This window comes from Schistocerca gregaria, chromosome 1 (genome assembly GCF_023897955.1).
Source record: "Schistocerca gregaria isolate iqSchGreg1 chromosome 1, iqSchGreg1.2, whole genome shotgun sequence".
Lineage (NCBI taxonomy): Eukaryota > Metazoa > Arthropoda > Insecta > Orthoptera > Acrididae > Schistocerca > Schistocerca gregaria.
In genome coordinates, this window is record NC_064920.1 from 176073780 (window position 1) to 176099959 (window position 26180).

Consider the following 26180-nt stretch of genomic DNA (forward strand, 5'->3'; position numbering starts at 1 on the left):
TCTTGGTATCCCTACGGCTCAAGAAGAGACAAATATACTGCAGGAGACAAGGGTTTCGCAGCAGCGGTTTATGACTTCGGACTTGTAACTCTACATTTGGGTGTTTTACAAATAAACTGTGTTGCATTCACAACACAACAGACGGTAGAAACAGAATAATTTGGTTAGCAAGAAGAGGTGACGTGTTATGTGCCCAATACAATAAGGCAAACAATGGATGAAGCAGTGTTTAAGGGCAGTATCAATGCCTTATCCTGATAATGTTAAGTTTGTTATACTTACATGGCATAAGGAAAATGTACGGCGCAAATTACATGATACATTCCTCACAAAGTGGACCAAAAAATTATCTTTTATGAACATGGGTCAGGATACGCTTTGATTATATGTTACAACACATTATCTCCAACTCATCGATCGTGAGAAACACACAATAACAGAACAGCGCACAGAGGATGACAAGCGTAAAGCTGAAATACTAATCACCTTTTTCCAAAGCTGTTTCACAGAGGAAGATTCCACTTCAGTTCCTTCTCTAAATCCTCGCACGAACGAAAAAATGGCTGATATCGAAATAAGTGTCCAAGGAATAGAATAGCAACTGATATCACTCAATAAAGGAAAGGCCACTGGACCTGACGGGATACCAATTCGATTCTACACAGAGTATGCGAAAGAACTTGCCCTCCCTTCTAACAGCCGTGTGCCGCAAGTCTCTAGAGGAACGGAAGGTTCCAAATGATTGGAAAAGAGCACAGGTAGTTCCAGTTTTCAAGAAGAGTCGTCGAGCAGATGCGCGAAACTATAGGCCTATATCTCTGACATCGATCCGTTGTAAAATTTTAGAGCATGTTTTTTCCTCGCGTATCATGTCATTTCTGGAAACCCAGAATCTACTCTGTAGGAATCAACATGGATTCCGGAAACAGCGATCGTGTGAGACCCAACTCGCTTTATTTGTTCACGAGACCCAGAAAATATTAGATACAGGCTCCCAGGTAGATGCCATTTTTCTTGACTTCCTGAAGGCGTTCGATACAGTTCCGCACTGTCGCCTGATAAAAAAAGTAAGTGCCTACGGAATATCAGACCAGCTGTGTGGCTGGATTGAAGAGTTTTTAGCAAACGGAACACAGCATGTTCTTCTCAATGGAGAGACATCTACAGATGTTAAAGTAACCTCTGGCGTGCCACATGGGAGTGTTATGGTTCAATTGCCTTTCACAATATATATAAATGACCTAGTAGATAGTGTCGGAATGCTTTTCGCGGATGAATCCGTAGTATACAGAGAAGTTGGAGCATTAGAAAATTGTAGCGAAATGCAGGAAGATCTGCAGCGGATAGGCACTTGGTGCGAATACTTTAAAAGAAGAATCCTTTATTGTACGACTATATGATAGCGGAACAAACATTGGTAGCAGTTACTTCTGTAAAATATCTGGGAGTATGTGTACGGAACGATTTGAAGTGGAATGATCATATAAAATTAATTGTTGGTAAGGTGGGTTCCAGGTTGAGATTCATTGGGAGAGTCCTTAGGAAAGGAGGTGGCCTACAAAACACTCGTTCGATCTATATTTGAGTATTGTTAATCAGTGTGGGATCCGTACCAGGTTGGGTTGACGGAGGAGATAGAGAAGATACAGAGAAGAGCGGCGCGATTCGTCACAGGGTTATTTGGTAAGCGTGATAGCTTTTGAGATGTTTAGCAAACTCAAGTGGCAGACTCTGCAAGAGAGGCGCTCTGCATCGTGGTGTACCTTTCTGTCCAGGTTTCGAGAGGGTGCGTTTCTGGATGAGGTATCGAACATACTGCTTCCCCCTACTTATACCTCCCGAGGAGATCACGAATGTAAAATTAGAGAGATTCGAGTGCGCACGGAGGCTTTCCGGCAGTCGTTCTTCCCGCGTACCATACGGGACGGGAACAGAAAAGAGAGGTAATGACAGTGGTACGTAAAGTTCCCTCCGCAACACACCGTTGGGTGGCTTGTAGAGTATAAATGTAGATGTAGATGTAGAACACTGGAATCATGGAGGACATGCACTCTTGGTAACGTATGGTTGCGTTGTGCACCGCCAGTGTTTTGTTTTACATGTCCCTATTGCCACGCAGCATACGACATTACTTTTTTTTTTTTTTTTAAGGCAACATCAACTGTTCCAGCGAGCAGTACGATCGTTGCAAGCACACGTGTTACTACGAAGAGTTAATCACAAATCTGGCTCGTGCAACGACAGTGTACACAAATGCAATAATAGCTGATGCCCATTTGATGGATTAGCTGACAGCGAAGGCGCTCGCGCTCAACGTTTCTACCGGAAGAGATTCCCAGGACGAAAATCTACCGACAGGAAAATGTCAGAAGCCATTGATACTCGACTTAAGAAACATGAGGCAATTAAGCCGGATCCTCGCAACCGGGTGACACCAAGAAGGACGATGACATCGATATGGGGCCACGCCAGGTACCCGCGTGGTCAGGGGGGACATTGCCACGGTTCGCGCGGCTCCTCCCTCGGGCATGGGTGTGTGTGTTGTCCTTAGCGTAGGTTAAGTTAGACTAAGTATTGTGTACGCCTAGAGACCGATGGCCTCACCAGTCTGGTCCCACAGGACCGTACCACAAAATTGCAAAACATCGCAGCGGGAGTTGACGATAACCCTAGTGTAAGAACAAAATATGTAGCTGCAACACTGAATGTTGATCACATGACTGTCTGGAGCATTGATGTATGTATCAATACCCATGGCAGGTATTTTCGTGTGAAAAATAGTTGCGTGTGGTATGCTGGTGCGTTCTATTCGTGTGTTTTTAATGAGTTGGACAAAAACTTGGAAACAAAATATTTTCAGAACCATGTTTATATAACATAATTCTTTCGTCTATTTGCGATGAATGTGTCGTGCAGTTTGTGGCGTACGTTTTTGTTTCACCCTGTATATCCAGTTTTCTCATAAATTATCCATGGTAATAAAAAGGAACTTCGCCACGATACAGAGTCAGATCTTATACATTCACTGATCTAGTATCGAGTATCGTTGTTAGGAATCGAGATAAAAAGTCTTAATGAAGTTCTTAAAAATTTATGTAATTAAAAAAAATGCGATCAAACGGAGTAGCTGCCTCTAATACTATCGATCCATCTAACGATAATACCGCTGACAATAAGAGAAAAAAAATTCAGAGTCTTACCTTACGTGGTTTCTGAGATAATGGCAGACATTTTGCAAAAACCGTTTTTCAGAAATCACCACTTCATTACCTAGATGTTTACTTCCAACAGGACATGTTGTGTAGAATCCATTTCCCTTATTTCTTCCATTCTTAAACATTTACTTTGGTGGAGTCATATTAAAGAGAGAAACACGACTCAGTGAGTAATGAGCCTTACAGAATGTGGATAATATCATGCATTATATCACGAACAGGATGTGATATAACAGCAACCAAGGTAGCCAAACTGTGCTGCATGATTTTTACCAGAAATCAACATAAATCACTTCCTTCTAAAGAAAACATTTTCCGAGATACCTTAATTTTATCCATTGTTTACCAGTGTTTCGTCCGCGACTGTTTTACTTTCGTAAAATAAAGAACAAACCGCCTTCAGTCACAAGTTGCATAATGCAATAAATAAATGCAACTTGTGACTGAAGGCGGTTTGTTCTTTATTTTCCGAGATATCTTGTAACTGAGCAAGCGTTCTTTAAACCTGTATAAATTCCTTTGCAGTAAATAATTTCAAAATAAATTAAAAATACTTACACTTATCCAAAATCAACGAATCATACAACAAATTAAAGAGTAATCTCCGACAGAAAATTTTCCATAAAAAATAAAAATAAAAATTTTATACCCACATCACCTTTTGTCTCTTATTTAAGTGCCATGTGGTCGAACAGAAACGACCAAAGGAACTGGATTAGGTGGTTGGTAGAGTGGGATGACTCTGGGAGACTGCCGACCGCAGAGGTCTGCGTGTTGTGACATTCCCCAGCATAAGAAAAGAGAGAAATCATCCCACACGTCACAACTACCTAAACATGTAAGGTTGATTTCTCGTAAAGTGAACTATGTGGGTGCAAGAAAGGGGGCGCTTTACGTGTCTGGCTGGCCCAGAAGCAGGTGATCAGCCAGTAGAATGACCGACAGAATGTATTAAAAGAGGCTGAAACGCCCAATGGTTACAAGTGAACGTTTTAATCTAGTTGGAAAAAGACGATGAAAGGGCAGATGGCATTTTGGACCTATGTGTCAACATTTATTGAAATCAAACCATCTAGATGCACGGCAGTTATATCAGAGTTCTGGTCAAACAACCAGGCTCGACTCGTTTACTAAAAATTTTCAAGTGTGTTAAGTGCTTAAGGCCAGGAGAGCATGGGGACATTGCAAAGAGTAAAAAATCAGATATGTTTTGTTTTTTGTGGAGGAATGAGTTTTTTGCTATATAGTGTATATACTGGTGAACTTATCTGGCGTATGGAGCCAGACAAATGTCCAGATTTACACGTCTAAGTGACAAGAAGATTAGATATCCTACATAAGAAAGAGATGCTACTAGATGAATAATTTTATTCTGAGGTGGCAAATTTGAACTAAACTCCTTCTGAACAAGCCTTGAAGGACCTACGGTACCGACAGACCGCCGTGTCATCCTTTGCACACAGACGTCACTGGATATGGATATGGAGGAGCATGTGGTCAGCACACCACCTTCCAGGCCGTTGTCAGTTTTCGTGACCGGAAACGCTACTTCCCAATCAAGTAAAACATGAAGTATATATCGTTTTCTCGATTCTTTATTAGTTAAGTTACATTTCTTCCGTAACAAAAGTGGGAAGTACAAACTGTTTGGAGGCGGTTGAAAGGCTCTCGTATACGGAAGAGGATTCCAGGACAGCTTATGTGCACTGTTGAAATGTGGCAGAAAATCTTTCCTTAAGAAATGGGTGTTAGTCACGGGAGTTTTCCAGGGCCCGTTCGCCAAATTCTGAAGTAGCAGTTTCATGACGTAAATTCTTTTGTGCGATAGAAAGCGAGCCAAAGTCCCAAGAAATAGACACTTGAATTAAGACAAGCATCTATTCAGCATGGATGTCAATAAGAATCCCGCCTTTTCGATTCCGCGGCAACGTAAGAAAATTCGTACCATCTCAAGGGAATTTGTGCCCGTCAATGGCCTCATAGAGCAGAAGATAGTTACTTGGTACCAACCCAGTAAATTGTTTATGGGTAGCTGTGCGCCATGCCAGTGAAATTTCTGCAGCGTACTCCTCTATTAGAAACTTCAAGCCACATTCACGATCGACATATTAACTACAAGAATGCTGTCGCCCCTCCAACGATACCTGGGGTGAAAGGGGAGAGCTTTCAACTTCATATTTCTCGATTCCGCGCTTTCGTCCCGTGCTGATTGTGCAGTTCAAAGATGTTGTGTTTGTTAACAACATGAAGTTCTATTCTCGAATTTCACAGCCCGTACTCTGAGTACCTCACGTTTACTGCGTTCTTAGTGCATCTTGGATGCGGAGTTTATTAGGTAATTTCCCTCGCTACTTTTAAAATGTAAGCTGACCCGATGAAGAATTCTGGTTTTGTTCTTCCAGTCTTCTTAACGATTTCAGTCCAAGTTCCATCTAATTAGCTTAATTTTTCATGATAGTTTTTCGATGTTTTTAAGAGCAACATTGTAGTGAAATTTCATGTCGGTTTTTGAATTTGGATAAGAATTTGGTATTGCGAAATTGGCCTACTTTTATGAATCCCACTTCCTAAAACTTCTCCTATGATTGGGCGACCCTTATTGAACAAATTTAATCAGGTACACTCTACGCTGTTGTGTCAATGTGATGGTGTTTCCGCTGGGCGCAGTGCCAATGATTGAATCACGAATGGAATGACGTAATATGTGTCAACTGTGGTGACGAATGGGTAGCGCTGACACATCCATATTAGTCTCACATTATTTTGCTTCATATGAGATAGTAAGTTAGCTCTCCCTTTCGAAAGTCAGTTTTATTACTGTCTGTATAGTTCTAGGACAACCTGACTTTTAAGGGAGACAACGTACAACGAAACGATCAAGTTCGACACTGAAATGAACCGTCTATCTATTGTTCATGAAGTCTCTGTGGTTAATGGTAATGGACATACTATTTATACATCAGCAGGTTCTGTTATAAATGCCAATACAAAGTATAAACTTAGTTTATTGGTTCCCAGCAATGAATGTTCCAAACTTTGACTTCCACACTCACACTTCCATAATCTAGACTAATTATTTGTTATTTCGGAGACTTTACCATTTAACTGATCTTGATTCTTTCATCAGTACAAGTTTCAACTTTTACTACAGTCTCCTATGGGTCGTTAATTCACATAATTTTCAATCAGTAAATTAGAAAGTCTAGGACTCTCTCCTTCTCCTTGGTTTTTACTTATATGATTATTAATTTAGAACCGCTGGACTTCTTAACGCAGTTCTCCATCTCAACATCTTGTTTAGCTTTCACTGACACCGATCCCATCTTAAAGATCTGAGTAACACTACTAGCTTCTGACACCTTTCTAATAGCATGGTCGCCTGTTGCTTAATTGACCAATGCCGAAAGGACACGACAATGCTCCTGCCGCCGTAAAAAGCACGTAACGTACGTCCTGTTCACGAGGAGGACTATTTTGAGGGAGTGCGGAGAGCAGAGGATGCAAACCCCTCCTACCTGCTCCCAGCAAAATGGCTGGCGAGGAGAGAGGGGCAGTGAGGGGGGGAGGGGGGCAAATTCGTGCTTACATCAAGCAGTGCTGGCACGACACTTTTGTCCCCCTTGGGTGGTTGGATCAGAAGTGCTACCACCTAGTGGCTGGAATTCCTTAAGTGTTGAAGGTAAACGGATAAGAATCTCTTCATTAACTCTAGGGAAGGGCTCTGGGCACTTGGTTATCCAGTCCCTCTGATGTGTTGGTTGCGTTGCTTTATTCCGTTGGTCATAAATAATACAACAAATCGCAGTGGAACATCAGTTACGGTTCTAGGCATCCGGGCACGGTGCCTTCTTGCAGAAGCGAGTCATAGGGCGCAGTGTTTCGACAGTGGCGAGAAGTTTGTGCGTAAAGGAGCGTATTGCATCCTGAATGGTTTCCACATCAAGTTCGTGACGCAAGTCGCGAACTCTCGCCCACTGTAGATCTCCCAGTACCAAACGTAAACACCGATATTGAAGTGTTTGTAATGGCTATAAATTGGTGTTGCAATTGGTCCCCCAAGAGGAATAATGGTAAAGCATCGCTGGCAGGATTGTTGCTCTGTAAAGTCGGAGCTCTGTGCGAACGTTAAATTGCCACCTCGAAAATAATGGATTTAGTTGATTAAATAAGTGCGTTGCATGGTCACGCCATTCCAGCACATGATATGTGAAAAGCAGTTCGTGGTCCAGTATGACTCGCAAGTGTTTAATCTGAGTAGTCCAGGGGAGTTCTACATCCTGCAATACCAGTCGATGGTGGGTGAACATGATAACAATGAGACAGATATTTTCCGTATATTTGTCACTGAGTGAGTGTGGACCCACCTTGATCTTGTATCCCTTGGCGGTGCGCAGGATGAGGTAGTGCGCGATGCCGGACGGCTGGAAGTCCCTGGGGACGCGCAGCGACAGCGCGTAGCAGCCGGGCTTGCTGGTGCTCTCGCGGACCATGAACGCGCCCTCCGGTTCACGGCCCAGCACCTCCAGCGCGATCTCCCTGCGAACAAAGACACACAGATCGAGTCGGAAAACCTTACAACGAGCGGCAGTTAGCCTCCACAGAGATCTCGTGTACCGTGAATACGCCCTCCACGTCACAACGCAGCAACTCCAAAGCAAGCTCTCTGCAAACAGACTCACACGTACGCGTAAGGGCATAGAGACAATGACATAGCAGTCAGGCTTACTTCTGCTATTGCGTACCATTCTTCACACCAAATCTCAGAACCTCCATCGTAGTATTTGTGCGAGGTCACACATGTAAACTCTGTGGATGCCGTGTTCATTGACTTCAGGAAGGCATCTGACACTGTCTCAATGGAGATCGGTCGCTCCATGAACCAGACTCAGCACTGGCGTCCAGTGCCTTCTGCGCCTCCCTGCAAACATTGTCATACATGTAAACTCGGAACGCTTTGAGCATGTCTTAATATGGCCGTTCAAGCAGAAGTTTATCGTAGATCGCTGAAGAAAGGGCAAGCTGCAACGAAAGAAAAGATCTTTCCATATTTCAAGAAAGGCCGAAGGATAGATGCGCACAATTATACAGGGTGTTACAAAAAGGTACGGCCAAACTTTCAGGAAACATTCCTCACACACAAAGAAAGAAAATATGTTATGTGGACATGAGTCCGGAAACGCTTACTTTCAACGTTAGTGCTCATTTTATTACTTCTCTTCACATCACATAAATCATGGAATGGAAGCACAGAGCAACAGAACGTACCAGCGTGACTTCAAACAGTTTGTTACAGGAAAGGTTCAAAATGTCCTCCGTTAGCGAGGATACATGCATCCATCCTCCGTCGCATGGAATCCCTGATGCGCTGATGTAGCCCTGAGGAATGGCATATTGTATCACAGCCGTCCATAATACGAGCACGAAGAGTCTCTACATTTGGTACCGGCGTTGCGTAGACAAGCGCTTTCAAATGCCCCCATAAATGAAAGTCAAGAGGGTTGAAGTCAGGAGAGCGTGGAGGCCATGGAATTGGTCCGCCTCTATCAATCCATCGGTCACCGAATCTGTTGTTGAGAAGCGTACGAACACTTTGACTGAAGTGTGCAGGAGCTCCATCGTGCATGGACCACATGTTGTGTCGTACTTGTAAAGGCACATGTTCTAACAGCACACGTAGAGTATCCCGTATGAAATCATGATAACGTGCTCCATTGAGTGTAGGTGGAAGAACATGGGACCCAATCAACACATCAGCAACAATGCCTGCCCAAACGTTCACAGAAAATCTGTGTTGAGGTGATCGCACAATTGCGTGCGGATTTTCGGCAGCCCACACATGTTGATTGTGAATCGAGGAAGTACAGCACATACTGACGAAACTTATGAGCTCTAACATGGAAATTAAGCGTTCCCGGGACACATGTCCACATAACATCTTTTCTTTATTTGTGTGTGAGGAATGTTTAGTGAAAGTTTGGCCGTACCTTTTTGGAACACCCTGTAGATCTATATCGTCGACACCAGTCTGTTGTACAATTATGGCACATGGTTAATACACAGGAATTATGACAATTTTGGAAAAAGAAAATCTTCTCTACAAAATCATCATGGATTCCGCAAACAGAGATCTTGCGAAATTCAGCTCGCTCTGTTCCTCTATGAGATCACATCGCTTTAGACAACGGCGCTCACGTTGAAGCCCTCTTTCTTGAATTCAGGAAGATATTCGGCACCGTCCAGTTATTGAGAATACACGAGCTTTTCGAGTATCGGATCAGATTTGCGACTGGGTTAACGATTTCCTTGCGGACGGAAATCAACACGTCACCATTAACGGAATAAAATCAACAGATGTAAAATTAAAAGGAAGGTCAGCGTTGGCCGTAATATTGATAGTTTATTGACAGCAAAATCGATTTTTAATCTCACAGTGATCATCTTCAGTGCTCGAAGTTAAAAATTTCACATAGCGATCAGTGAATAAAAACAAAAAAACCGCCAATACACCTGAGTATAAACCAACTGTTGGAAAGAACATACCTGTGGTGTACAAATTAAACTCATAGACACTGGTATCAAGTTATCAGTAACCAAAACTGAGAAGCGATCACAATAACTGAAGCCGCTATTTACATTCGCCTCTACAGCAGACCTCGGTGTGACAGGGTCTTGGAACGCCCTCTATGTGGCGTGTGTCACGTGAAGACTTTACAATTCTTTATTTGCCAAGAGATTACCACAATATACTCAGGTGTATTGGCGGTTTTTTTGTTTTTATTCACTGATCGCTATGTGAAATTTTTAACTTCGAGCACTGAAGATGATCACTGTGAGATTGAAAGTCGATTTTGCTGTCAATAAACTATCAATATTACGGCCAACGCTGACCTTCCTTTTAATTTAACAAATATGGTCGTTGTGCACACAGCACGCCATGAAGTCGCCAATCAATTAAGATGTAAAATTTATTTTCGGAGTGCCCCATGGAACTGTGACAGGAACGTTATTTTTTACAATTTGTATAACTGATACAGTAGAAAGCATCGATAGCACTCCAACACTGTTCGCATATGATGCAGGTGTCTACAGGAAAATAGCAACGCCAGAAGACAGTACAGATTTGTAGAATGACCTGCAGAGGATTGAATAATGGTTCAGGCTCCGGTAGTCGACACTGAACGTAAATAAATATAATTTATTGATCGTACGTAGCAAGAGAAAGCTATGTTCCACAACTACGTTACTGATAACAAGGAGTAGCAAACAGTATCTACCGTACCATATCGAGGAGTAAACTATTTCAAAGCGGCCCTAAGTGGGATGACCATATAAAACAAATAGCATGAAAAGTAACTGGCAGACTGTCATTCAGAGGAAGATCTTGACTAAATGTAAGTCGTCCACGAAGGAAATGGCTGGTAAGGCGCTTGAGTACTCTTCATCAACATCGAATCGTCACCAGACGGGACTGATAGAAAAGATAGAGAAAATATAACGGAGAGCGGCACGTTTCGTCACGGGATCGTTTAGTCGGCGCGAGAACGTTGCCGAAACGCTCAACAAATTCCTGTGGCAGATGTTGCAGGTGTGGCGTTGTGGGTCACGAAGAGATTTACTCCTAAAATTTCTAAAGAGCATTTTCCGAGAAGAGTTGGACAACATTAATTCCTCCAACATACATATTGCCTAATGCCCATGCCGGAAAAAAGCATTAGATCTCCCTCCAGAAAGGGTCACACCGGTAAACCCTCCTCAGACACATAACTAGAGTGTGCGGCAGTTGTGCTCACTGGAGACCTCTTGTTACAAGTATGAGCTAATGGATGCGCGGGACTCAACCTCCAACACGTTGTCGCTGCAAAGAAGAATAGCACGCTGATGATCTCCTGGGGTAACAAGTAACACTACGTGATAACTGGTGCTTTTGTGAACCATAAAAGAAAGCTCGAGTTTGCAGCTCGTTATCTCTAGAGCACCACACTGATAAAACTTAGTCGATGCCAACTACAGCATTTAGCAAGAGGGTTTACTTGTGCTCTGAGGCTTCACGAATATCTCGATCAATTCATGAGTCATTTACAGCTCGAACTACCTACAGCCAAGGACATACTTATAGACTCGATGACACAAGATACACCGAATAGCAACTGTTGTAAAGATGGTAACATTGGGTAATTCCATAACATGCAAAAACTAATTGTTGCCGCTGGGCATGCTGGAGCTCTACTTAACCATAAATGTTCGCTATAGATTACGGTCAAGCACTTCTAGCACCAGCTTTAAAGACAGATAGCAACAGAGTGTAGCAACTGGACTCATTCAGAAGTCTGTAGTTGTACGACAGGACCCTTGGTTCGCGGCCAACACCTCCAACACGAAATTTCAGCAAACAAGTTCACATTGGTAACGTCTGCGAAACGTAGCGAAAGTGTGTCGTAGCCGTGCTTGCTGGTTATCTTGCATAGCATGCATGTGTGCTTCGGTACACAGACCATCACCTTTAGCACAATGTCCCTGCAACGAATTTCACACCAGAAAACTTGGTAGGCGCAACCTACAGTCTTCGCTGGTGCTCTCGGGGTCTAAGAACGCAAATCCCCATCTTAAAGACCAAAACCTCCAGCACGATCTCCCTGCGAAGAGTCACACTGGAAAGGTCACCTTGTTTATCTTGTAAACAAGGTCACAATGGAGACGATTAGTAACAAGGTAAAAACGACATTCGTAGTGATGCTTTCACACAATGCGTGCTATGGTTCGCGGGCCGGTGTCTCTAATACTGTCTCCCTGTAAACACAGGATTCACAGCAGCATAGCTCGCTCGCAAGAAGGCTTATCTCAAGGATCTGGTAATAAGAGTTTCAGAGGGCAATGAATATTATCACATCAAATAAGTCAACAACTACTGATATTATGCTGTCAAGGATATTAGACTGTAGTGGGAAACATAGGTATAATAACATTTTTGATCCGGAGTAAATAATGTTTATGCAACAGGTGATAAGTATCTTTTTTGTAAGGAGACGATGCCTTACAGCTTCTAAATATTGCTGAAAAATTATGATTTGCGCAATAGCTGTAATTTATAAGATTCTGCTATCCTGCAAAAAGTCATTTTCTTTTTGAAATGCTTGTGTTTTATGTATAGGAAAGTGTTATCTTCAAGTACCCAGAAAGGATCAGGTGGATGAAAACGAAGAGTATCTCGACAAAGAGTCTCACGCAGCTGCACTGTTTGCTTAGCATAATGTTTAGAAGAAGAGGTAAAGAAATTGAAGGTGAACCCGACGATGGCCACTTGGATTAAATAAAAAGTGAAAATACTACGATTAAAAACATTTAAAGAGGAGGATTAATTCAACGTAATCTCATAAGCAGTAATTTAAAAAGTAAATGGTAAAAGTGTCAAAATACAAAGGGCAACAGGTTCTTAATCTAAGAACAAACGCCTGCCTGGGGCTAGGGCACCGCGCGGGCGTAGTTCTCTTGCCCACGAAAGACAAAGGTTCCGAGGTCGAATCTCCGGCACAAAGTTTTAACCTGCCTGGAAGTTTCACATCAGCGAACACTCCGATGCAGAGTGAAAATTTCATTCTGAAAGCAGAGGGTGTTTATAAATCACTTTTGCGGTTTTAATAATAAATAATAATTAATAATAAATCAATTTATTACTTGTATAGGCGAGCCTTGCGGCTAAAGCAGCGACAATTGTCCTATTTTTGTATGCTCTACCCGCTGTTTGCTTATCATGATTACTACACAGGAGTAGCGTCTGCTTACAGCAGCAGAATGCTTTCTGTGTGCTCCGTTTGCACGTGTGCAGGTCTGCGATTACAGTCCAGTATGAGTTCTGCGCACGGTTTAGGAACGATCCACCACACAAGAATAATACAGTTAGGTGGAACCGAAAGTTCATGGAAACCAGGTGCATTTGTCAGGGAAAGAGTCTTGGTCGATTTCACGTGCTTTATGCAAACGTCGAGAGAATGTGCGAGGTGTTTCACCGAAGTCCTCGCAAATCACTTAATGAAGTAAGAAAGGAATTTTTCATGCCAAAGATTATAATGTGGGAAGAGTTGAGTAAGCCGCTATGTTTTAAACCGTACAAAATCGGATTATTGTAGAGCTTTACACCAGCAGACAAACTGAAAAGGGGTGACTTTTGTGAATAGCTGCAGTTAACAATGAAGTACGTTGGTTTTTTAATAGGAACAATGTTTTGCAATCCAGCCACTTTCCATGTGACTTGCAACGTGGGCACGCACTATGCCCGTATCTGAGGAAGCGAGAAACCATATATGCTTGTTGAACAATAGAGTGTCTCTCCAGACGTGAACGTTTTCTCTGCGTTGTCGTGTGAGAAAGTGCACGGTCAATTTTTGTTCAAACAACGAACGGTGACGGGTAGCTCATTTGCAGACATGTTGGAAACCTTGTTGTTACTTCGGTTGAACACCAGTTATGACGATTACATTCTGCAACTGCAACATTTTCACAGGAATGTACGAGACCTTCCTAATCGTGTTCTTCGCCAAGGCTGGATTGGACTTCCTGCTACTGCGGACACAGCCTTCTCACCTGACTACCCCGTTCGCTGGAGGTAACACACTGGGATTCCTTTCTGAGTGGGTTTGTGAAAGAAGCAGGTTATATGAAGCCAGTACCAGTGTCCCTCGAGAAAATGTACTGCAATTCACCACGGAGGACTTGCTACACCGAGTATGGGAAGAATGTAAGTCCTTGTAGATGTGTATCGTGTGACCGAACTTTCGCATATCGAATGAATGTGATTAATACATCAAGAACTTGTACAGGGGCCGCTGCTTATGCTGCACGGTTTGCCCGTGTAAAGTAATAAATTTATTATTAATATTTAAAACTGTATCCTGTATATAGACGAAGAAAATGGCTAAGTCAGGGTCGCTAGCTTGCACCCAAGTGGTCGACTTAGCAGAGCGTGCGAAGGGAAAAAAGTAAGATGGTGGTGGTGGTGGTGGTTAGTGTTTAACGTCCCGTCGACAACGAGGTCATTAGAGACGGAGCGCAAGTTCGGGTTAGGGAAGGATTGGGAATGAAATCGGCCGTGCCCTTTCAAAGGAACCATCCCGGCATTTGCCTGAAACGATTTAGGGAAATCACGAAAAAAAAAGTAAGACTCAGCTTATTGAGATTTTTGGCCGAAAAACAACGCCGTTCTGCAGCATCCAGACAAGCTCTCATGAAAATAGCTTCCATACGGATGTCAGCCTAAAAGCAAGACCTTGCACTTGCGGAGATACACTGAGATGACAAATGTCATAGGATAGCGACATGCACGTATACAGATGGCGGTAGTAATGGGTACACAAGATATAAAAGGGTGGTGCATTGTCAGAGCTGTCATTTTTTACTCAAGTGATTCACCTGGTAAGGTTTCCAACGTGATTGTGGTCGCACGACGGAAATTAACAGACTGAACGCGGAATGCTAGTCGCAGTTAGACGCACGGGACATTCCATTTCGGAAACTGTTAGTGCATTCCATATTCCAAGATCCACAGTGTCAAGAAAGTACCGAGAATACGAAAACTCACACATTAGCTCTCACCACGGACAATGCAGTGGCCGATGGCCTTCACTTAACGATCGAGAGTAGCGGCGTTTGCATAGGGTTGCCAGTAGTGTCATACAAGCAACGCTGTCTGAAATAACCGCAGAAATTAATGTGAGACGAACAGTGTGGCGAAATTTGGCGTTAATGGACTATGGCAGCAGACGAGCGGTGCGACTGCCCTTTGTAATGGTTCTTTATTTACGTGACCATTACGGCACTCCAACCCCAGTTCTCGATACCAGTAATATCGTACTACTTTTCTGCTAAGTAACAGACATATTTTTGTGACAATATTCACATTTGGTTTTATTAATGTATGGGTACTCCAATGTATATGGTTCTTGTGTGTATTCATTTCTGTGAAACTGTCATAACCTTTGACTTATTTGTAACCGTTTTAGCGAGAATGCGCACAGAGCAGTCTTTGTTTCACTTTGCAGAAATTGTTATTTCGCTTTGTAAAAGAACGGTCAAGTCTTGAGTTTGGTGAAAGTGGAAATGAAATATATGAAGACTGATACAAAACTGTTTTATTGATGATGTGACAGTTAAGAAGAAGTATATGTGAATTTACAAGAAGTTTAATAAAAATGTAGATCGTGAACACCAAGTCAAAAATTATTTCTACCGTACCATTGTTCTGATCTGGGATTGTTTGATCATTAAGAACTTTCTGAAAAACGCATTTGTTAGGTCTTCAAATATTGCTAAAATACAGATCTGGACCTTCTAGCAGTCAAAGAGGAATCGCCCTAGAGTCAACAAGATGAGCGACAACAACTTCGACGAAATCTACGTGGGAATCCATTCAAGATAAGTGCCAAAATTAATGCCTTTTAACAGTGACTTCATTATTTTCATTCTGACGATACCATCCACAGTCAATAACTTCGTTGTTGACCGATAAAGGGAACATATGCTGCGTGAGCAACATTATTAATCTGATTTCTAACCTACTTTGCAAGTGGTGGTATTGTTAGACCTTCATAAAGCATACGACATCGCCTACAGCGCCTCTTCTGCGCCCGTGGCCATATCGGTTGGACCATCGTCAGATGAGCTCTGATTTCTGTTAGTAAGAGCTAATGCTAGGGTTCGAGTATGGTGCATACCCCACGAAGCCATGAACCCCAGATGTCACAAGGCACTGTGAAAAGCTGGTGATGGCTCCACATTGGTGGAGGCTGTGTTTACATGGAATGGATTGAAACCTCTTGTCCAACTGAACCCATTATTGACTGGAAATTGTTACGTTCGGTTACTTGGGGACCATCTGCAACCATTCATGTTTTTAATGACCCCAAACAGCGATGAAATTCTTATGAATGACAATGCGCCATGTCACCAGGCTACAGCCGTTCGCGTTTCATTTGAAGAACATTCTGGACAAATCGAGCGATTCACTTGGTCACCCAGATTGCCCGACATGAATCCCATCGAATCATTTAGGGCACATAATTGAGAGGTCAGTTCGTGCACTAAACGCTGCCCAGTCAACCCTTTCGGAGCTGTGGCTGCACATGGAGTCAGCACGGCTCAGTATTTCTGCAGGTGACTTCCAAAAACCTGAAACCTCCTGCAGACTAAAACTGTGTGCCGGAACAAGACTCGAACTCGGTAACTTTGCCTTCCAAGGGCAAGTGTTCTCCCATATGAGCTACCCAAGCACGACTCACGCCCCGTCCTCACAGCTTTGCTTCCACCAGTGCCTCGTCTCCGAAATCCAAACTTCGCAGAAACTCTCCTGCGATTCTGCAGAACTTCATGAACCTCCTGGATGAAAGGATATTGTGGAGACATGGCTTGCTACAGCATGGGGGATATTTCCAGAATGAAATTTTCACTCTGCAGCTGAGTGCGCGTTGATATGAAACTTTATGGCAGATTAAAGCTGTGTGTCGGTCCCAGACTCGAACTCGGTACCCTTGCGGTTCGTGGGCAAGTACTCTACCTTATGAGCTGTAAGGACGCTGCGTACGTCGTGCTTGGATAGCTCAGATGGTAGAGCACTTACTCGCGAAAGGCAGAGGTCCCGAGTTCGAGTCTCGGTCCTACACTCAGTTTTAATCTGCCAGGAAGTTTCATATCAGCGCACACTCCGCTGCAGAGTGAAAATTTCATTCTCTTCCAATAAGTTGTTGAGTCCGTGCCACGTTGAGCTGCTGCACTACGTCGGGGAAAAGGAGGTCCGACACAAGAGTTTTGTCACCTGCGTGTAAAGAGGGGAGAGGTTAGTCGTCAAGAAACGGCTGCCTGAGACTAGGGTTTGGTGCAGAGTGGTATAACTCGGGATATTTTGCAAAGTATGAAACGGGAGGAAGTGGATATCTTAGAGTCGGCAGCCTGCACCAAGGACTCGCCGCCAAAGTGGTTGACTGGAGAGCGTGCTAAAACACAATAAGGTGAGACTCAGCCTGGAGCAATATTTGACTGAAAAGAAGCTCGACCAGCTGTTATGGAAATAACTTGCTTACGGATGGCACCCAAAAATCAGGGTCTTGCGATTGCCGAAATAGAAAAAACGTGGGAGGTGCTTGCCCAGGGATGCCACACGATTCGTGCACCATGCGTGCCAACATACAAACAAGTGGCTTACATACGGAAGGCAGCCTAAAAACGGATCCGGTGCTTGCCAGACACAGAGAATTACAATGCTGCTTACCTAGGGATGCCAGCCTGAAACCAGGGCGCTGCTCGCAGGTGGTGTGCCTCGGATCGCGTGCCGAGGCTGTCGCTGCGCTCGGGTGGCGGCGGGGGCGGCGTGGAGGCGGGGGCGGGCGCGACGCCCTCCAGCAGCGGCAACTCGGAGCCCACGGAGACGCACCGGCGCGGCTCCTCTTCCGAGCTCTGCGACGACCTACACAGTCGTTACAACAGAGAGTTTAGCTCCATTCCACTTGCGCGACATCACCATACCACAAACAGGCTTGCAAGATTAACCTTCACACGGTATCAGCTTTGAAAAAACATAGCAGGCTTTTACCAGATTGACCCTCAGACAATGTGTCTAATAGTGCATTTTAAATAAGAAAGTATGCCATCTTAGGCACTGTCTAACATTTAAACACTTGAGAATAGTAATTTAAACCCGAAATCATGATCGTGTAAATGTAACACTGCAAATAAAAAGTCTAATGTCGGTATTGACTTTAAAGAAATATATCATGACTGTGGCCCCACCTCATGAAAAAATTATTATATTACATGTACACGGTCTTTTGTTGGCCACCAAGTGATTCTAGCAACTATATTGCGATACAGTGCAAAATACTATCACATAAATAATAATGGCTTACCGTGAGACCCATCCCTATTGCTGAAATTACAAAACCATTGTTTCACGCTATAATTAAGTTGCAAACTAGTAACATAATGTTCGTGGTAATGTTCCCAACACTTTCCCTGAGGTTGTAATGGTACTTGAATTACGTAACCATTACGGCACATCAACTCAACCTCTCGATACCAGCAATATTCTACAGTGTTTCTATACAGTAGTTACAATATTTCTGAGACAACATTCAGATCTGATTTCATTAATGTAGAGATACTTTGATACATCGATATGGTTATGTTGCAATGATGTGTATTCTTTCTTTTGTCACTATGATCTTTGTCGTACTTGTAACTCTGATTTGTCGGCGCGTAAGCGGTTATTAGTTAGAGAGTTCGAGTCGGACCTTGAAAAAGTCAAGTCTTGGACGTCATGTTGGAAAGACGCATATTGTAGCCAGTTTATAAAATGTGAACTTCAATAGTAAGGAAGATGTTTTCAAGTATGTTTTGTATTGTGAAGTGATGTTTTGTGTGTTACGTGATATTGCAACAAAATTAATAAAAAGGAAGTGTAACTTATATTCGGAGTGCAGATTTTTTTTTTTTTTTTTTTTCATCACCATTGTGCTAACTTTCAAAGGTGTAATCTTCAAGAATGGTTTGTGAAGCGCATCTACAAAACTTTTGAATACAGCAGAATAAAACCTAGGCCTCTTTGCATCCGAGCTAAGAATCATCACCACCTCGATTTTCGACGATTGAGCCATGATTTTGCAACGAGACCAGCGTGGGAAACACGAAACGATGAGTGTCTAGTTTATTCATTATTACATGAAATGACTTTAATAACTGTGCTCTAATGACACCTGCCACGTAATAACTTTGTTGTTGCCCGAAAATGCAGTATTTAGCAGCGTGAGAAACACCACACTCATTATTAAATTTTGACCTTTGTTGTTAGAAGGTGATGAACTAAATCACGCACCACTCGTTTCCCTTTCTTCAGCAGTTTTCCCTATATACAGTTGCGTATTTACGCGATAATTTTGTCTCATAATCTACAGGAGGCCACATTGTCATCCTGTACTTTCCAGGTTTTGAAAGAATGCACACCTTGGATGGACATCGTCCCCTGAAACCACACAGGTGCTCATCAACTGTAAGATAACGAATAAGACGAAATGCATGCATCACCGCACATTTCAAACACTGAATATATGCTGTATATATTCAGCTTTTCATCCAGTAACACCATTTCTTTTTTCTCTCGGAAGTTTATTACCAAACAAGAGCCACCTCAGGATTCCACGAAATCTTGGAAGCCACTTTATTGCTCGACAAATACATAAGCCACGTACTCCTGGAAGTCTACTTGCGCACATCAGATGGTAGTGTCACATTTCATCCGTCCACAACTAGATACAAAATCAGGCGCACTAGTTGCCTGAATACCATTATCATCGTCTTCCCATTTATTCACATCAATCTCATTCTTGACCTATACATCTTACTCTCATCCTCCACCTATACATCGTCTTCCATCACTTCGCTCTCTGCATTTCCAAAAATTGATTCATTGTCACTATGACTCTAATATGCATCGGCTAAAGCCTGTTCGAGACCGTAGCCCCTTTCAAAGCGTATATAACAACTCACTGTAAATAAAATATAATACCACGTCTTACTCCAACAAAGGGCAATTCCTAATTGTGAATTTTTTCCAATAATGCACGTGTATGTAGGACATGCTCTGAGGCATCAAGGGACCACCAGTTTAGTACTGGAGGGCAGCGTGGAGGGTAAAAACCGTAGAGGCAGACCAAGAGATGAATACACTAAGCAGATTCAGAAGGATGTAGGTTGTAGTAGGTACTTGGAGATGAAGAAGCTTGCACAGGATTGAGTAGCATGGTGAGCCGCATCAAACCAGTCTATGGACTGAAGACCACAACAACAACAACATGTATTTTCTAGGAACTGGTTACAATACTGTTGGTTGAGAAGGTACATTGTTGCCAAACTTTAATTTACGTAATAAGGTTGAAATATAACAGTGAAAATCACATTTGTATATGTGACGTATTTTCTGAGCCCATAGCCAAAAATTTCCAATTATTGTACAACAAACCGTGACAGTTCCAAAATATTTTGTCCAATTGTGATAAAGGGACCATCAAAATTTCTCTGGAGAATGAGAAGACTACGTCTACGTTTAAACGGTACTTTCATAGTTAACAGAGCCCTGGGGTCTAAAAGGACACCAGTCACCAAGCAAAGTTTAAATTGACGAAATTACCAAACATTGCCTGACGACAGAATTTCCTGGTCTCAGGCCTGCGAATGGAAACAATAAAACACTTAGTAAACGTCAAAAATGATATTTAACATTCCTTGTCATATCTTTCAACAAATTTTTATTACCTTAAATTATTTGGTAAAAGTCGTTGCAACCGGCCGCGGTGGTCGTGCTGTTATAGGCGCTTCAGTCCGCAACCGTGAGACTGCTAAGGTCGCAGGTTCGAATCCTGCCTAGGGCATGGATGTGTGTGATGTCCTTAGGTTAGTTAGGTTTAAGTAGTTCTAAGTTCTAGGGGACTGATGACCTAAGATATTAAGTCCCATAGTGCTTAGAGCCAAAAGTCGTTGCACGTTGTAAACTTCGAATTACAACGAATGCATAGTTCTGCTTTTACAATATCGACAATCAATTTGTTTCTAGTGTGACATCTTAAAAGATTCACGGTACTGAAGACTCTTTCAACATGGGCATTGCTGCATGGAACCGCCATTACTGTTGTGATAATTTTTTATGTTAGGCGTGTCTTTGCATAAAAACGTATTCTAAAAATACCGAACCACTCATTATGCGGTACCGGTCATCGCACATGAGGCTAGAATGACGATCAGTTCGGTAAGAGACCGAACACATCCCAACCCAGACCGCAATCGGGGTACTGCAAGGTTAATTCCTTCATTCTGCTGCAGCCATGTGTCTACAAAAAAACTTGTCGCTTTGTGCCAGTGTTACAAGTAACAGCGGCATCAGTGCTTATTTATCACAGGAATTTTTGTTCTGCAAGTCGCCTACACATGTGACAAGCAAATATAGCGGGGGTTATAGTTAAACTTCCCTATTGAACATGTTATAACAAGGAAACTAATTACCGTAAGAGCACCAAACTTACAAGGAAACCTCCCCATCGCACCCCCCTCAGATTTAGTTATAAGTTGGCACAGTGGATAGTCCTTGAAAAACTGAACACAGATCAATCGAGAAAAGAGGAAGAAATTGTGTGGAACTATGAAAAAAATAAGCAAAATTTACAAACTGAGTAGTCCATGCGCAAGATAGGTAACATCAAGGATAGTGTGAGCTCAGGAGCGCCGTGGCCACGTGGTTATCGTGAGCAGCTGCGGTACGAGAGGTCCTTGGTTCAAGTTTTCCCTCGAGTGACAAGTTTACTTTCTTTATTTTCGCAAAGTTGTAATCTGTCCATTCGTTCATTGACGTCTCTGCTCACTATAATAAGTTTAGCGTCTGTGTTTTGCGACCTCACCGCAAAACCGTGCAATTAGAAGACGAAAGGACGTGCCTCTCCAATGTGAACCGAAAACATTTAATCGCAAGGTCATAGGTCAACCGATTCCTCCACAGGAAAACACGTCTGATGTATTGTATACGACACTGGTGACGGCATGTGCGTCACATGACAGGTATATGTTGTCGACCCACCTAACTTGTACACTTGGCAAATGGGTAAAAAGATTCTCCTACCTTGCCCGATTTAGATTTTCTTGTGGATGTGATAACCACTCCCAAAAAGTGATGAAAACATAAGAGTTTGTCACATAAACTGCAACAAATGAATGAAACAGTTTCACAGTCGCACAGTTTTCCCTGTGCTCTGTCAAAACATATGTTTTTAACATTTTGAAATTTTTCCACGTGTAGACCGTCAAATCCATCGGACGGACGGACGGACAGATAATAATTGTCTGAAAAGAAAAAAGTAAACTTTTCACTCGAGGGAAAACTTGAACCAAGGGCCTCTCGTTCCGCAGTTGCTCATGCTAACCACGGGACCACGGCCCTCCTGAGATATGACTCTCCTTGATGTTGCCTATCTTCCGCATCGACTACTCAGTTTGTATATTTTGCTTAATTTTTTATAATTCCACACAACTTCTTCCTGTTTTCTCGATTGATCTGTGTTCAGTTTTTCAAGGCCTATCCACTGTGCCAATATAACTAAATCTGAGGGGGGTGCGATGGGGAGGTTCCCTTGTTAGTAGCATTAATACTCCAGTGTATGGCATGCCTGATTTCCATGCGTAACAGAGCCACATCCAGATCCAACTATATCCAACAGGTGTCGTGATCAGTCATCGTGATCCGTAGTCTCACATACCTGACCAGACGCAGTGCACTTGTTGACGTGTCGACATGAGCTTGGACAAACAGGGCGTCACTGAAGAAACTCTATTACCAAAACAACAGTAACGCTGCAACTACACATAGAGAATATCGCCTGCTGGAAGGGTCACCTTTCTCCACATGCTGTGTCGAGCATGATGAAGACGTTCGAATCAACTGGAGAACTGGGCGTCTCTCTGGGAAGAGGCCGACGACCGGTTGCATCACAGGTGGCTGATGAAACCAGCTGATGCTATGGCAAACAACGATGCGCGCAATTCACGATCGTCAGGCAGCATGCGTACTGTCACGACAGTTGGACATCCCTTGTGTGGTCTACTGTGCGGAAGGTGCATCCAATCGTTCTCGAATGGTTTCGGTACATGATCCATATGCTACAGCAGTTTGCACCACAGGATGCACAACGATACGTTGATTCCGCTCTCCACTTTCTCGCAAAGACTGAAGTTGACGGGGGCAGGCCCTGGACCATCCTATGGAGAGACGAAGCTCATTTTTCTCTGAGAGGTTATATGAAAACACAGAACTGCCGAGTGTGAGGCTCTTCACCTCCAGTCACTGTGTATCAAGTTCCTCTGCATCATGAACGTGTGTCACTGTGTAGTGTGACTTTACGGCTACGTTCATCATTGGCCCATCCTTTTTTGAACAGGTTGGCGCTCAAGGAGCAGAGATGTGCAGTATGATTGACCAGCGTTACTGTGATATGCTTCGCCAGCAAGTCATAGCCGCCCTACAGGAGAGAGACGCATTGAACCCAACAGCTTCCATGCAAGATGGGGCACCACCGCATTTCACCCGTGAAGTTCACCTGCTTCTCCGAAACGCGATCCAATTATCAGCCGATCATTTCCAAATGCTTGGCTGGCACGATCAGCTGAGCTCACTCCTTGTGATTTCTGGTTGTGGGGCTACCTGTAGGACAAGGTTTACTAGGGGAACATTCACACATGTAGTGTTTTACTTTACTGGTGCGCAATTCTGCTAAAGACTATAAAAATGTTCTCAAAATGTTTCTTATTATTTTATAAATATTGTCCTCATAGGGAGTAAGTTAATCATCCTTCATGAAACTTTGAAACGCTGTGCCTCGTCGTCCGTTTCTGAAGATTAAATCTGGAATTACTGCTGCCATACATGTGGGGTCCCATTTCTTTGCTCTCCTCTCTCTACTACGTCACACCATATATGGCTAAAGAAAATACACAGATACTACCCAAGTGCCGGCCGCTGTGCCCGAGCGGTTCTAGGCGCTTCAGTCCCGAACCGCACTTCTGCTGACGTCGCAGGTTCGAATCCTGCCTCGCGCATGGATGTGTGTGATGTCCTTAGGGTTACGTAGTTCTAAGTCTAGGGGACTGATGGCCTCAGATGTTAAGTCTCATAGTGCTCAGAGCCATTTTTGAATAATATTTAATATCCAACACAAAATACCAATTCATTATGATTTTTCAAAATATTATAGTAATGGAATTTTTAATAAACTAAAATTATATTGAGGAACGTAATATAACTCGCGTAAAAGATAAGAAATCGTCTGCCAAAAAGCATACGTCAAGAAGGCATGACACCACATAAAAAACTAAATCTCCTCCCGAACAGGCCACGAAGGCCCAACGGTACCGCCAGCCGCCATGTCCTCCTCAGCTCACAGGCTTCACTAGATGCGAATGTGGGGGGCACGTAGTCAGCACACCGCTCTCCCGGCCGTATGTCAGTTTACGAGACCGGAATGACACGCCATAAAAAATAAAAGGCAACCTGCAGGAAAAAATATTAAAAATTAAATAAAACCACCTGTATCAGGCATTAGTAGAGAGGTGGTAGGACAAACCGAAAATGCGTTGACCTCATTGAGGCAACGACAGGCATAGCAGCGCAGAACAGAACCTCGCGTGCAACCCGAAAACAGCCGTACACTACAACGGTCCCTGAGGCCCGTCCGTGTCCACATGGAGTACACTTCAGGAAGATAGGAGCTCATGCAGAATATTGGGCTACTAGTGATGACAGTCGCCATGCGGCGCTGCCTTGGGTTTAGTGTGATAACGGCGTAAAATACAAATAGTAATGGGTAAATTACGAAATAAATAAAATATAATAGATCATATGGAAATATACACAATGCAGGACAGGCCAGACCGAAAACTATGCACAGAGACATAGAAAACCCTTATATTCAAATGCGGTGTTATAGAATAATAAAGTAGAATGTGTAGAGCAATTAAATATAGATTAGACTACGAATCTATGGCTAAAAATCAACAATGCACAAAAGACAAAATTCAATTGCATACACGTGAGAAGTGACCGAGGTCCTGGTAATAAACAGCAACAAATTAAAAAATTGTTTAAAAAAAAAGAGAGCATGCAATCATAAAAAACCTGATTCTTGCTTGATAACTGATCACTGAGTAATGTATCCTTCATGGAGTGTGAATTTTTAACAATTTCGATCTCTTGAAGCAGTTCGAGCCTATTACTCTTTTGAGCGTGGTGAAAAACCCTTCAGTTTCCGAGCGTAAGTGGCTGCTGGCCTCTGCGTAATTATTCTTAACCTTCACTTAAAAATTCCGGCTGATAGGCCGAGGTCGAAGTATAAAACTCTCTCCTGACGTTTCGTCTCCGACTGCGGGAGACATCCTCGGGGGTAAACCGGCGAACTTTAAGTGAAGACAATACCGGCCGTGAAAGCTTACATTGTATGATATTCTTAACCTGTCCCTTCTTAGTGAGTAAATGCCTCTGAAACCTAATTTTAAAAGCCCTCCCCGTCTAGCCAATATAATCGGCTTCACATACACCGCATATATACGCCAGAGACAGCGTGTTTACATTTCTGAGAAGGCTCATTGTGAATGCATTGATACTGGTTTTTATTGGAGATGGTAAACACCATTCTTGTATTTTACCACGAAAGAGTTCAGCTATGACACAGGACACATTACCTACAAATAGAAGCTTAGCAAACAAATAATTTTGAGGAGCAGATTTGAAGGAGATTTCTCGATCAGATGGCGATGTTTTCGACATGTATGCTTTGTATATGATGGATGAGCTGTGACCATTACAGAAAGCGATATTTTTCAAGCTTTCCAGTTCCTTTGTTAGAGACTGAGTGCTAAGTGGAATTTTAGTGATACGCTATATCATTGAACTAAAGTAGTTCGTGTTGTACTTATAGGGATGACAGGACATATCGTGTATAGCTGAGTCGCTTGTAGAAGGCTTGCATTATCTGGTCGGTTTTTAAAGCTTATTTTGTTTTTATAGAAGTCGAAAACAGGACCACGGCGGATTTATTGTAATATCGTCATTTTTTCAGAAAACCTGATCATGCCCTGTCCGGGCGCAACGTGTCGCTCTTAAGTTATAAAGAAAATTCTGTAAACTACGACTGTTTTTAAATAGTATAAATTCAGCTTTAAAATAAAATCTTTTCAGTGCAGTAGGTGACTGTTGACATCAGTTTTGCCGATACATGGAGAAACGCGTTACGACGACCACATAATGGAAAACAGTAACATGGGAAAAGCTTTGAACCGAGACATTACAGGAAGAGAAAAGTATAGCGTTTGGAGTTTAACAACATTTCGTTAGAGACGGAGTATAAATTTCGGTTGCATAAGGAATTAGTTTTGCAGTGAGACACATGGCGGCAT

The 26180-nt window shown here is 42.8% G+C and overlaps 1 protein-coding gene across 1 annotated transcript in view; it reads right to left on the minus strand.

The window, feature by feature from the left end:
• Positions 1-26180, minus strand: part of LOC126336213 (EGFR adapter protein-like) — a 683614-nt gene that overhangs the window by 5278 nt on the left and 652156 nt on the right. Inside the window, exons 4-5 of the mRNA XM_049999719.1 lie at positions 17470-17664; positions 7580-7751 (exon numbers count right to left, since the gene is read on the minus strand). Coding sequence (XP_049855676.1) covers positions 7580-7751; positions 17470-17664 — 367 coding nt within the window. The remainder of the gene's footprint in view (positions 1-7579; positions 7752-17469; positions 17665-26180) is intronic.